Raw genomic sequence first — 14051 nt, forward strand, 5'->3', positions numbered from 1 at the left:
ATCTCATGGATTTAGAGGTGCCCTGACAGGGGGATGAATTCTTGTTACCCCCTGAATAAAAATACGCACCAGAGAGTGAGAAGCAAGAGGCCGTTGAAAAAATACTGATAGGGCCGAGACCTGGCCTTTGATAGTACTCAAGGCTAGCTTCATTTCTAATCCCATTTGCAGGAATTTAAGGATCCTACCTATGACATACTTCCTGGGGTGCCAACCCCTGGATCCACACCAGGAAACATATGCCTTCCAGATTCTATAGTAAATGACTCTGGAGGCCGGCTTCCTAGCATTAATCAAAGTCGACACTACGGAAGGGAAAAACCCACGATCCTTTAGAATGTGGGCTTCAATAGCCAAGCCGTTAAATTTTGTAAGGTAGGATTGAATACCGGACCTTGAGCTAGAAGGTCTGGCCATAATGGCAGGGTCCAAGGGACCCCTACAGCCATCTTTATGATCTTGGCAAACTAAGATCTTCTGGGCCACCAGAATCACCTCTTTCTGTTCCTGCTTGATTCTGCGGAGAAGGCGCAGAAGTAGCAGAACTGGAGGAAACGTATAGATCAATGAAAACTGATCCCATGTGAAAACCAAGGCGTCTGTTCCGTACGCTAGCTGATCCTTCGTCATTGACACAAAGTTGTCGACTTTGTTGTTGAATCTGGACGCGAACAGATCTACGTCCGGAATACCCATCTTATCGACAGGAATATGTCGGGGTGAAGGGACCATTCTCCCGGAAACAATTGTTGGCGACTCAAATAGTCCACCTGCCAATTCTCTATCCCTGGAATGAAAATCGCTGATAGACAAGGAATGTTGCTTTCCGCCCAAGCTAGAACATAATTCACCTCTTTTTGGGCTGCACGACTTCTCGTGCCCCCGGGTGATTGATGTAAGCCACAGCCGTGGCATTGTCGGATTGAATCCTGACAGGACAATTCCGCAGCCTGAGCGTCCAGGACTCCAGGGCCAGACGTACTGCCCGAATCTCTAGAACACTGATGGACAGGGTCCTTTCTGACTTGAACCATCTCCCCTGGACAGAAGCTTCTTCCAGGACTGCTCTCCAACCCTTTTAACTTTCCATCCAATTTTATTTTATTGAGAAACGACACTTACAAAGCCTTGGATAAAATCACATGTCTAGAGGCCGATGGTGCGCTTGCTCACACAAATGGTCTGCTGTTTGCGTTCCAAGTCTGCCACGGAAGTCCGGGGTCATGACGAAAACTCACAGCGAGGCTTGGTTTCATTTTCTTTTCGTATCATATAAGGAGGTGACGCGACACGTAGCCCGTGCCCCTGGAAGACGTAATCTTGTTACGAAACGCCGCGTAGGGCGGAACGGAGCGACGTGTTCGCGTCACCTCCTATCTCTGTGGCTACCAGCAGGACGGGCTGTCCGAGGGTATCCGGCCGGTGCCCCAGACTTCTCTTCATTTCGTTCGCCAGAGTTATTTTACATGTGAGTGTTTATATACATTTTTTAAATAAAACCAAAGGATTTTACACTATTTGGAGCTCTTTTTCCATTTATGGCTTTCCGTGCTGAGGGTTTGCTGACCCGCTACTGATCAATCTGATATCAAGGCCCCCAACTTTTCAACATAGCGGAGCTGTCTGGTTTTTGATGGAGGTCCGGAGTGATTATTCCTTAACAGCTTACCCAGACCCTCTGTAGTGGGGGGGTCATGGGTCTCTGGTAAGCGGACAGCTTTTATATTTGGTGACGGTGGATCTGACACTTCATATTTTCATCAACAAACTTTCAATACTCATCAGCACTTGGGTGGTCATCGCATTTATTATATGGACTTTCAATATGTCTCAAGATTTGCACTGATGCACATGATTAAGCACTTTTGCACATGTATTGATTGCATATTTTTTATGAGCATTTATATGCTCCATATATTTACATGGCCTTTTTCTTGCACCTTATGATGGTCAATTGTCATTTATATTAGTCTATTAGCGCAGTTTCACATTTTCTTCCCAACCCAGAAGGCTGGCATCCGTTGATACTGCTAAAAAGGATTTCCCCTTTTGGAGGTTGTTGGATACTGATTCTTGCCTGGGGTAGAAATACCTTCTTTTGTACGGTATCTATGACTAGCCCCAAGTACTGTAATCTCCTTGATGGTTTTAAGGAGGATTTTTCTAGGTTGAGTATCCAACCTAGGGATTCCAGGTAGCTTACAGCAGAGATTAAACTTTGGTTTAGGCCAGAGACTGAGTGATCTACTAAAAGCAGATCGTTTAAATAGGCTAGGATCGTTATGCTCTGGGCTCTTAACCTGGCTAAGGGAGGTGCCAGGATTTTTGTGAATACCCATGGTGCAGTGGCTAGACCAAATGGCAGAGCCACAAACTGAAAATGGCGATTTTCTACTTTGAAGCGTAGAAATTTCTGATGAGCAGGAAATATTGGCACATGGATATATGCATCTTTGATATCAATTGATGCCAGAAACTCTCCTCCTTGCAAAAATTTAAGTGCCGATTCAGATCTTTGAGATCTAAAATGGGTCTTACCTCCCCATTTGGTTTTGGAACCGTGAAAAGGTTTGAATAAAACCCTGAACCCTGTTCCTTTATGGGAACCTCTGATATCACCTCTTGAGATAAGAGATGGTCCAGAGCTAAAAAGTGAGACTTCCTTTTCTCTGGATCTCTGGAAACATTTGATTTTAGAAAACGAGGAGATGGGAATTCTCGGAACTCTAGTTTGTAACCTAGAGAAACTGAAGAAGCCACCCATCTGTCCTGACATTGTTCCTGCCAGACTTTTGAAAATTGCAGAAGCCTCCCCCCCACCCAAGCGAGCGGGGGCGCCCCTTCATAAGGAGGCCTTGGCATTCTGCTTTACAGGCTTTCTGCCCCAAAACCTCTTTTGGCCCTGGGGCTGCCCATGAGATCTACCTCTTGAGCTTGAAGGTGGAGGCCGTCAAGACTGCCTAGTGGCAGATGTTCCTGGTACTGGAGAGGAAGGACGCTTAAAAGAAGAACTGGTAAAAGAGAACTTTTCCAATTAGAAATCCTTTGGATATATTTATCCAGATCGTCTCCAAATAACCGTACACCATGAAAAGGGAAACTGGCTAGGAGCTTTTTACATGGTACTTCGGCTGACGAATTTTTCAGCCACAGGACTCTGCGTGTATGTACTAGTCCCAGCATAAACCGTGAGGTTTGAATGATAGAATCTTTCATAGCATCCACCGTAAAACATAGTGCATCTGATACGCCAGCCCATTGCTGGGCCTGCTGATCAGGAAGAATCTTAAGTATCGCTTCAAACTGATCCTTTATGGACTGAGATACCCCAATTGCCGCAAGAATCGGCTGCGCTACTGAACCTGCCAGAGACATGTTGTTCTTAAACAGAAGTTCCAACTTTTTATCTGTTGGATCCTTTAACATTTGCGCATTGTCTACCGGACAAGTGAGATTTTTATTTACCGAGGCGATTGCAGCATCAATTGCTGGAACCCCCCATTTCTTATAGAATTCTTCCTCCATAGGATACAAAGTAGAAAACTTTTTGGAGGAAAAAACAGCTTATCCGGGTGTTCCCATTCCGAATATATCAGCCTTTTTAGCCATGAATGGATAGGAAAAGCATCCCCAGATGGGGGAGGCTTTAGTGATCCCAAACCAGAGGTGGGCTCATCACTAGACTGCACTACAGGCAGTGAGGGAGTGTACTAGCAAACTGTCTTGTGACATTACTCCCTCCATACTAGGATCCTCAGAAGAGGATATATTGGTATCTTCCAGGTCTTTTGGAAGACCTTCCTGATCCCCTGCCCCTTGTACCTCAAAATGAGGGTCCTGAGCACTGGATGGGGATCTGCTACGTTTGGACCACTATGGAGAGTGATCATAGCATCAATCTTCTTTTCCAAACAAGAAATGGTAGAAGAAAAAATCTCCTGTGTGATATATATAGGGGCTGATGTGTCCAGCGCTGCTGCAACACCAGTCTCCCCTGACGGCTCATTCTGACCGGCAGCATCACTCTCAGAGGAGGATGACCTTCTTTTGGACATGGATTTAGGTTGTTGTAAAACAGTCGACCCTCTAGAACCCTTTGAGGAGTTCTTGGTCCCTCTTCCACTCATAGCCTAATGCACAAAGTAGAGGCACTACCAAAAAGAATGCATGCACTGCTAGTCTATAGTCCAGCAATAAAATGCTGCTGTTAATGCCTAGCCTGAAGCACCAATAATGTGTCAAAGGAAATGCCTGTGTCACCAAACCTGAAGAAATGCCACCTCTTTGCTCTTGTGTCCCTCCACAGCCCACAGTGTGCTTTTAAAAACTTCCTCCATGTGTTTTTGGTGTTGGAGAACGCCGCCCCCGTTAGCCCCGCCCCGTGCTGTTTACTGCTCCACCCTCCTTTTTAAAAGGACAGGTTTTCCCACGCGAGCGGCAGGCTATAGTTCACTTGAATCCAGAGCCGGTCCGGTGGGGGGGGTAAAACAGTCGCCAGGTGGCTGCAGCGGTTTTTTTTTTTTAATTGAATCCGGGCCTTTAATCCCCCGAGTGGGAAATCCCAGCGCAGGGGCTACCGACAGGAGGACAAGTTACTCCTTCTTACCAGAGGATCTTCTGCTTTGCCGGAGGAGAAGAAGAAAGTGTTTGCTCCTGACACAATGCTGTTTCCATCATGAGGCGTTGAGTGCTCAATACAGCCCCCAGTGGTGACACATAGGCATGACAACATTATTCACTTAAAGGAGACTTTTCATAAGAATTTCAAAATATTTCTTAGAAACCTCCACTTACCTTTTCCCGCCGCAGGGTTTTCTGAGGTAAACCATCAGACCCAATCTTCATAAGGCTCCATAAAGCCTTCAGGAACAGGGGAACCTCGAAGTATCCCACAATCCTGGACCTGCAACAGCACCCTGCCAGTAAAACTTTATGGCCTTACTACCAAAGGGTCCAGCTCTCTAGAAGAGAAGCATTCGCAAGCAAAAACCTTGTTTCTTTGGATACGAGGCCCGGGTACCATTCAACCTGGCCTAGAAAGACACTCTGAATGGATCCGGTCAGCATGGCTAGCCCCAGCAAGGATTGTTCCAGTGGAGCTCAGCACAGCCCTTTACTCGTGACCAACACCTTAGACACTGGCGAAAAAACTGAATACTCCCAGTAGTGGGAGGGGTTATATAGGGGAGTGCACTTCTTGTCTTAGGGCGTGCCAGTGTCCATCACCTAAAGGTGGCCTATAACCCACATAGTAATTACTATGGCTCTGTGTCCCCTGATGTATGAAAAGAAAAAAGATTTGGGGGTACTTATTTCTGATGATTGAAAATAGAGCAGGCAGTGGGAAAAGTGAATAGAATTCTACGATGTATCACTAGAGGGATCACCAGCAGGAGTAAGGAGGTTCTGATTTCCCTATATAGATCTTTGATGAGGCCTCATTTGGAATACTGTGTCCAGTTCTGGAGACCTCACTTACAGAAAGATATTAATAAGATAGAACGAGTCCAAAGACGGGCAACAGAAATGGTGAAAGGTCTGGGGGATAATACATATCGACAGCGACTTCAGGAACTTAATACGTACAGTCTGGAGGAAGGAAGGGAAAGGGGAGACATGATTGAAACCTTTAAATATATCAAGGGGGCAAATAAAAGGTTCAAGTGGGCAGTTTTTTCAATATGAAACCAAAACACGGGGACATGACATCAAACTAACTGGAGCAAAGTATTGTCACAGCCCATCTGAGTACCTGTCACGGTTCATCTGAATAGCCGATTACCTATAACAGCCCATCTGAGTAGCCGAGTACCTATAACAGCCCATCTGAATAGCCGAGTACCTATAACAGTTCATCTGAGTACACGAGTACCTGAGCACCTGTCACAGTTCATTTGAGTACCTGACACAGTTCATCTGAGTACCTGTCACCAGCCCATCAGAGTAACGAGTACCTGTCACCAGCCCATCAGAGTACCCGAGTACCTATCTGCAGCTCATCAAGTTACCCGAGTACCTGTCTCCAGCCCATCAGAGTACCCGAGTACCTATCTGCAGCCCATGCCTAATAGAATATACGTTGGGGTGTTTGCTTTCCAAAATGGAGTCAATTTGTGGGTAATTCCACTGTCCTGGTGCTCAAGGACCTTGGAAGTGTGATAGGTAGGAATGAAATGAGATGTGTAATTTATGCTCCTAGAACGCATGATGGTACTACTTCAATGTTGGGCCTCTGTATGTGGCCAGGCTGTGTAAAAGTCTCACACATGTGGTATCGCCATACTCAGGATGAGTAGCAGAATGTGTTTTGGGGGTGTAATTTTTGCTATATACATGCTATGTGTTATAAATATCTTATAAATTGCCAACTTTGTGTAACAAAAAAGTATAGGCCTGGAGCTGAAGCGCAGCATAAGAGTAGGGCCGACATGATGGGGTTTTCCCTATAAGGCTATAGCAAGGTGGGGGTTGTTTAATAAATTGATACAGTTGGTAGGAGGGATAAGAATTAAGAGGGATATGATAAAAGGTACCCCATTGGAGGATAGTAGGGTGGGGCAGGGTGTGGCTGGGTGGTCCTAATGGGTTGCTAGGTGGGTGTTGGTCTTTCAGCATCACTTGGAATTTGGACAGCAACTGAGCAGAGTCTGGGATTGCACAGTGTCATAGCAGATGGCAGAGGTCGTAGGGTTTTTGAAGGCGGGGATAGTTAATTTCTTTGGAAAAAGATGGGTTGGGCCCATCTCTGGTAGGGATGTACCTGCCCTAATAAGGGCGGAAGTAATAGTTGGCTGTATCGGCTGGTGAATTTGCCTAAATTTGTCCCAGAGCTGGCGTAAAGCACGGCTGGGGGCCGTAATAGGCGAGGTAGTGCCAGATACAGAGATTTGAGCAGTCAAGGGTGCCTTCAAAAATCCTATGCAGCTGTTCATTTCAGTTATTTCTTTTTATTAAAGTTGTTTGTTATGGTTTGTTTTTTGTGTAATAAAATAGGCTGCTATGGCCATTTTAAACCCAAAAACAAGTTGCCTGGCTTAATTATTGTAATATGGTAAGGTGGTAAGTGGGTATTGGGTGATGGCATACAGCCGATATTTGGGCAATACCCCAGGCATGCGTTTTTCCACATTTTCCAAAAACTTCTGGAAAAAAATGAACCGTTCAAAAGACTCATTATGCCTCATAGATTATACGTTGGGGTGTTTGCTTTCCAAAATGGGGTCATTTTGTGGGCAATTCCATTGTCCTGGTGCTCCAGGGCCTTCAAAAGTGTAATAGGTGGTTGAGAAATGAGATGTGTCATTTATGCTCGTAGAACGCCTGAAGGTGCTACTTCAATGTTGGGTCTTTGTATGTGGCCAGGCTGTGTAAAAGTCTCACACGTGGTATCGCCATACTCTGGAAGAGTAGCAGAATGTATTTTGGGGTGTAATTTGTTGTATGCATATGCTCTGTGAGAGAAATAACTTAATATGACAATTTTGTAAAAAAAAGTTCATTTTGCAAAGAATTGTGGGGAAAAATTACAACTTAAAAAAACTCACCATGCTACTTGGAATGTCTACTTTCTAAAAAGGGGTCATTTGGGGGGTATTTGTACTTTCCTGACTTAGTGTCTCAAGAAATGAGATAGGCCTTTAGTACATCAGGTGTGATCAGATGTGATCAATTTTCAGTGATTGGCACAATAGTTTTTAGACTCTATAACTTTCACAAAGACCAAATAATAAACACTAATTTGGGTTATTTTTACCAAAGATATGTAGCAGTATAAATGTTGGCCAAATTTTTGCAGAAAAATTACTAATTTGCAAAATTTTATGACAGAAACAAAGAAAAAGGCATTTTTTTCACAAACCCTGAAACTCTGAAAGTTATAGTCTTTTTTGGAGGTGGTTAAGTAGAAACCCTGAAACTGTTCTGCCACAGGGACTGAAGTAATAACACCCTGCTTCGGAAAGCCCACAAGGGCTGTATAATCTATGTGGTGACATAGCCATGTTGGAAATATTTAACCAGGGATGGGACTGGGATCAAAACGAACTTGTAGCCCCTGGAAACCACTTTTCACACCCAAGCATCTGAGATGCAGACTGTCTAATTGTTTAAAGGTCTAAAAGATTTTCCCTCACTTTTGAAAGTAGGGGTGCTGGTCACGCTGAAGAAGATTTATCTGAGGATTTGGGAAACTTGGAAATACAATATTTGAGGGCTAACTGGATGCCAGACTTGGGTTTGGATTTGGAAGTTGAAGTTATGGAGTAATAAAGAGGACTATTCTGGACTTCCATTAGGGATTGAGTCTTCTCAGGCTGAGCCCTAGACTTCTTCTGCTGAAGATACCTGTAATAGGTACATTTGCCACTGGTGGCATCCAGAGCAGCCCCAAAAAGGTTTCTTGAAGGACAGGTGGAGTAAGCACTTTTACATGCAAGCACCACAGACCAACACTTAAGCCAAAAGGCTTAAAACATTGTTACCCCAAAAAACAAAAAAACAAAAAAAAAAAACACAGCTCTTGTGCTACATAATTTGGCTCCTTCTATCACCTGAAATACCTGGGCTGATCCTGCCTGGTGCTGCCCTGTAAACTTACCACAGTTTTATCGTGGCTGCTGAGCCCTGACAACACGGTCAGCTTACGCGCCTCAGTCATCCGCAGCTGTCCTCCGTACCACTCCCCCCAGCTCGTCAGCTCCTGTGTGCGAGCCTCCCCCCCCATTCCCTTCTAGCTTTGTTCTGAGCAGTATAAAAATTACTGCTCACGATCACTTCCAGCCTCTCACCACCGATCAACGTTCATGTGGCCGCCCGGCAGACGTCAGAGGGAGACCTCAGCCCCTCCCTCTGTAGTACATACATCAGAAGAAGTGAGCGACTGGCGGCAACGTGACCGCTGATCAGCGAGGAGAAATAAGGTATTTAGAAGAAGAATTTTTAAAAAAACGATATACACTGTATAGTACATGTTACCCTAGCAGAGATACTGTCAGAGATTGTATGCACTGCCTTTACAACCCCTTTAAGCTCATTGAAAGGAGACACACAGTAGATGAGGAGATAGACCCTAACAACCCATCCACACTGTAGTTCGAGCCTACAGGCATTGCTTCAAACACTATGGCCACAGGATGAACTGCCAAAGTCATCAGATCCCGTCTAATGGAATTAACCAGTTAGCTAGAGTTTGTAGATTCAGGTCCCAACCAAGACAGTTTGCAGTGTATGGTCAGCCAACGAGAACAAAGTTATAGAAAGGGTCTCTAGTTGCTTGTTGGAAGGGTCATTAAAGATAGATGCACCCTCCATCGGGATGGTGGAGGCTTTAAAGGGGTTGTAAAGGTTCTATTTTAAATAACAAACATGTTATACTTACCTCCTCCGTGCAAGGATTTCTAAGGCTGCAATGAATGTAGCTGCATTCACCCAAGTCGTGCAACACCGACAGCTTTATCGTCCAACAGTTGCCAGATAAACCTGTCTTTTAAAAGACAGGATTAAAAAAAAAATGGCAAAAAGTAAACACTAAACAGAACTGCCAGAATAAAAGTTCCCAAATAATTTCTGAAAAGACAACTCATAGAATAAAATAGTCTTTACAAATGATTATAGGGTGACTCCCTCGATGTACGGTGCATGGGGCCCATGTGGACAGACTCCCATCATCTCTTGATCTGTTTTTAGCCCTGCCACAAGGTGCAACCTTTGGGAGGTAGGGTGCATACCTTTTCTTGGAACGGATATTGGTTTAAGAGGTGCAGTCATTATTTATGCAGTATATGTCTATACTTATTATGAAATTTAATATGTATGTACTAGGATTGTTCGTTATTGATTCTCTCGCTTGGCCTCATCAGTGAATCCATTGCGCTTTTCTCTGAAGAAGCCAGGCATGGTGAAACATGTCAGAAACACAAGCGTGATATTGACTAAATGTTGTATAATATTTGAGGATTATACCAAATGGTTGTACAATTGTTTTTTATTCATCATATTTAAATATTGAGATTTTTAACTTTATATACCGGTAATTTTTTGTTGTATCATGTGATTGAGCATCTTGAAAGTCCCCTATCCCTCTTCCTACCTTTGAAATCCTCTATAAATTGGGATGTTGGTGCAATATCTATTGTACCCCTAAGGCTAGGTCCACATAACTCTTTACAAATTATTATGCTGCATTATATTTGCAGAACAACTTTATCAAACTCATATTTTTTGTAAAAATCCAATAAAATGAATTTTAGTGCACATAAGCACAACATAATATGTAATGTTTTGCAACATTTAAAAGATGAGACTCGAGTAAATGGATACCAAATATGTTAAGCCTCATAACTGCAACTACGATAACCAAAATTGTTTATAAGCAATGCATTAAAAATCAATTATACTGCTTTTTTTTTTTTTTTTAAATGTTTTTTGTTAACCATAAAATGATGGCCTATAATTATCCCCATCAGTCTGGTCTGCAATGTGCAGCGATGTCCTTTATGCGTTTCAGAAATTGGGTTTGAAGACACACATGTATCCTATGTGCACGCGTGGTATTTAAAAATTTTTTTAACCTATATTAAAAAAAAATTCCACTTAAAGGATAGCAGGTGATCTTCTTTCCCTGCTAGCTGTCACAATAAAAAAAAAAATGTTGCCCTGCGGGACTTCGCCACCCGGTCGCGTCACTTGTTTACAGTGTTTTGTAAATGGAAAACTACAAGTGCCAACAGCCTTAGCAGCGGTCGGCTGGTAGTTCTCAATTAACTACCACTGTGCTGTGAGTGCTGCGGTAGTTCAATGATTCTTCCTGTCTGCATGTACTGGCTTGCTCGTATGAGGTACGAGCAAGCAGATATACTGAGACAGGTTTGCAGGAGACCTGCTTGGCATCAGCGATCTGCACTGCTTTACAGGCTTCTGCAACAAAAAAATGATAGATGCACATTTTTTTACCTGCAAAAAAATGTGCATTTATTATTCTTTTTCAAAAGGTGAACTTATCCTTTAACTTTATTACTGTCAAAACAGGATGAAAAGCCCCCGATGTGATAAGAAAGGCAAAAAAGGTTTTTTTTAATGGAAATTTTAAGGGTTTGTTAGAGCCCTGATGCTTACCCTCCACTAAGACAAAGCAGATTGGGGCGAGAAAGTCTCTTCTTCAGGTCACAGCTGGCTTAGAACCAGATCTGAGCAATTGCAATTTTCTAATTTTCACACCAGACTCAGTCTCCCAGAAAAGATAGGTAAGCCCAGGAGCTATGTAAGGGGAGTAAGCTCTTGTGTAGAAGTGATCGGGTGGCTTTACAGCTGCATAAATCAGTTCTAGACAATGTAGAACAGCCAGCAAAATCATTTTAAACCAAATTCATAACTGCTTTTGACGTGTAAACATGTCTGTGCAAGTCAAATGGTATATTCTTGTAAGATGCATTACAACAAGCATTACCTTTGTACTTGGCCTAAGGGATGTAAATTGTAAGCGCTGGTGAAAGTAAATAGGAATGCATGTAGCACCTTTGGCCAAATGCTCTCCCAGAAGTGGATCTGTCAGGGAAAGCAGCTGAAATGAGAAAGCAGTTACATGTGGCCGACAGAGTTGTTTTGCTGACCGCCTGTCTTTGAACACATTGTTCCAATAGAACACTCAATAGGCAGCGTTTAATGTTGGGTACTCCTCCTATCCATGGTAAACTGTCGAGGCGATTGACAATGGGCTAAGTGACATCAATAATAGATTAACAATGACAATAAAACACTGTCTCTCTTTCGATAAATCTCAGTTCCAACTTCAGTGTGTCGCTTAAAGGCTTTGTAATTAACTCTACCCATCAACCTCGAGTTATAGCAGTACATTTTGATGTAGCAAGTGGAAACCAAGGTTGCCGATTTTCCTACATGCTCTAGGTCAGAGATTTGAAGCCTACTCAGAGTTAGTGGATCATCATAACTATCATTTTTAGTAGGAGAGATATAAAAATGGCAGCTATAGATTTCAAATCCATTTTCTTTAAAATCATGACGCTACAGGGCTGTGGTGGAAGCAGTCATAGTATGCAACAGCTGTTAAAGCAGAGTTCCAGGCTTTTTTTGTTTATTAAAAGTCAGCAGCAGTTTAGCTGCTGACTTTTAATAAACAGACACTTACCTTTTCCACGGTCCAGCGATGCGACCGCACAGAGCCTTGCTCCTCTCCCCCTCGCCTCCATTGAAACTGTGGGCACCCGGCCGTGACAGCTTGCGGCTTTACGGCCGGGCAAGTACGCATGAGTTGCACTGCGCTCTCCTAAAGGACAGGCAATCTTCTGGGTCCTGCCACATGTCCCAGAAGATTGCCGAGAGGGAGGGGCCACCTAGGCAGCCCGTAGGTGGAAGCAGGACAGTTAGTCCCACTCAAAACTAAGCACCCACTCCCCACCCAAAAAAGATTTCATGCCAAATGTGGCATGTAAGGGGGCGAGGAGTGCTTAAAGCGGAAGTTCCACTTTTGGGTGGAACTTCGCTTTAAGAGTACTGAGCAGGAGATTTTACTTTCTTGGCTATTGACGGGCTTTTTCCTTTATTCTTTCCAATTCTGCTAAACATACTTCCTGTCCTAGGGTTACAACACCTGCTAACTGTAATGATCTCTGGAGAACACCTCCCCCTGTCCTCATAACATATGGGGAGAGGTTCTGTAGTCCACATAAAGGCTGAAAATGTTTGGGATTTCTGTGCAGTAGAGGCAGGTGGTGCTGTCAGCTCACCACAGGTGCTTGATGGATTTCTAGCAACAGCAACAGATATTTGTGCGTCTATAGAACAGATACTGAATAACAAAACACTTTCAAATAAATATTTATCATACCAAAAGGGAACAAAGTCTTTCCTAGGGTCTACATACACTTTAACTAGTTATAAACACCTAAATACTTTGTAAATAAAATCAATAACGATCCCGCGCAGGAGCAATATAAGTAATATAAAGGCCATACATTCAGAAAACGAGCTCACAGAACTCTCACCTCTGTGAGCTCATTTTCTGAATGTATATATCTTTTACCCATAAGGATTTGCGGACAACCTAGCCTATTTATGAGAGCATTTTGAAAAAACCATTAACTAGAAAGATGCCTGATTAGAAGAGGATTTTTAACACTACATGGACTTCTATATTATTTATATACATTTATACTTTATTCCGAGTGTCCCAAGATTATTTTCGATTTACTTTTATTGATATTTATTTATTCATCACTTTTGTTTGGACTTTATATTACTTATATTGCTGTTGCGCGGGATCATTATTGATTTTATTTACTTTTTGTGTGTGATGTGAGCACTATTAGATCTTGCTGCAGACAGATTTTATTGCACCTTGATTGCACTTATATTGCACTTTGATTGTTTACCACAATTTTGCAGTGGCTATATTTTAATATATTTTTACTTTTTATTTACTTATTATCAACTATCCTTGAACACATCACAGTAGCGCGAAGGCTTTTTATTCAATTATTCTTTGACACCTAAATACTTTGGACTTTTGTAGCATGCTCAGCACCTCCACCTCCTACGCATCTCTCTAGCCACATTTACTGGCAATTTGAGCTGTCATTCTGAGATCCAGGACTTTTATACACAGGAGCAGATTTTTGAGAAAGGTTTCAGCACTGTATTTTTTTACATTAGGTTTTCTCTATGTATGAAGCAGCCCTGGGTGTTCCAAGCAGCTGAATTTCAGGATCATCTTCTTGCAGTAAAAGAACATATGGTAGACTAGTGTACTACAATAATGCCTGGATGAAAAATGGAAGTACTAAGCACATAGGCCATGCCCCCATACCCAATTTTAAAAAAAATACAAACCTCTCACTCTGGTCCCAGCTGAATCAATCCTTTGAACACCACCAGCGAGCACCATGCCCACTGCCAGCTTTACCACAAACATGCCAAAAATCTGAGGGCATAGACTGGCTAGGATCTCATTCCTACCTGTTAAAATATTAAATATTTGTCCATTAACAATTCAAGTAAAAGTATTAGGAAAAATTAAAGGAATTTCAAATAACAAGCAA

At 42.9% G+C, this 14051-nt stretch overlaps 1 protein-coding gene across 1 annotated transcript in view; it reads right to left on the reverse strand.

Annotated features, from left to right (window-relative positions):
- MCM9 (minichromosome maintenance 9 homologous recombination repair factor) overlaps nt 1–14051 on the reverse strand; it is a 160757-nt gene that overhangs the window by 108142 nt on the left and 38564 nt on the right. Inside the window, exon 6 of the mRNA XM_073627161.1 lies at nt 13843–13968. Within this exon, the coding sequence (XP_073483262.1) occupies nt 13843–13968 (126 nt within the window). The remainder of the gene's footprint in view (nt 1–13842; nt 13969–14051) is intronic.

This window comes from Aquarana catesbeiana, linkage group LG04 (assembly GCF_042186555.1).
Source record: "Aquarana catesbeiana isolate 2022-GZ linkage group LG04, ASM4218655v1, whole genome shotgun sequence".
Classification (NCBI taxonomy): domain Eukaryota; kingdom Metazoa; phylum Chordata; class Amphibia; order Anura; family Ranidae; genus Aquarana; species Aquarana catesbeiana.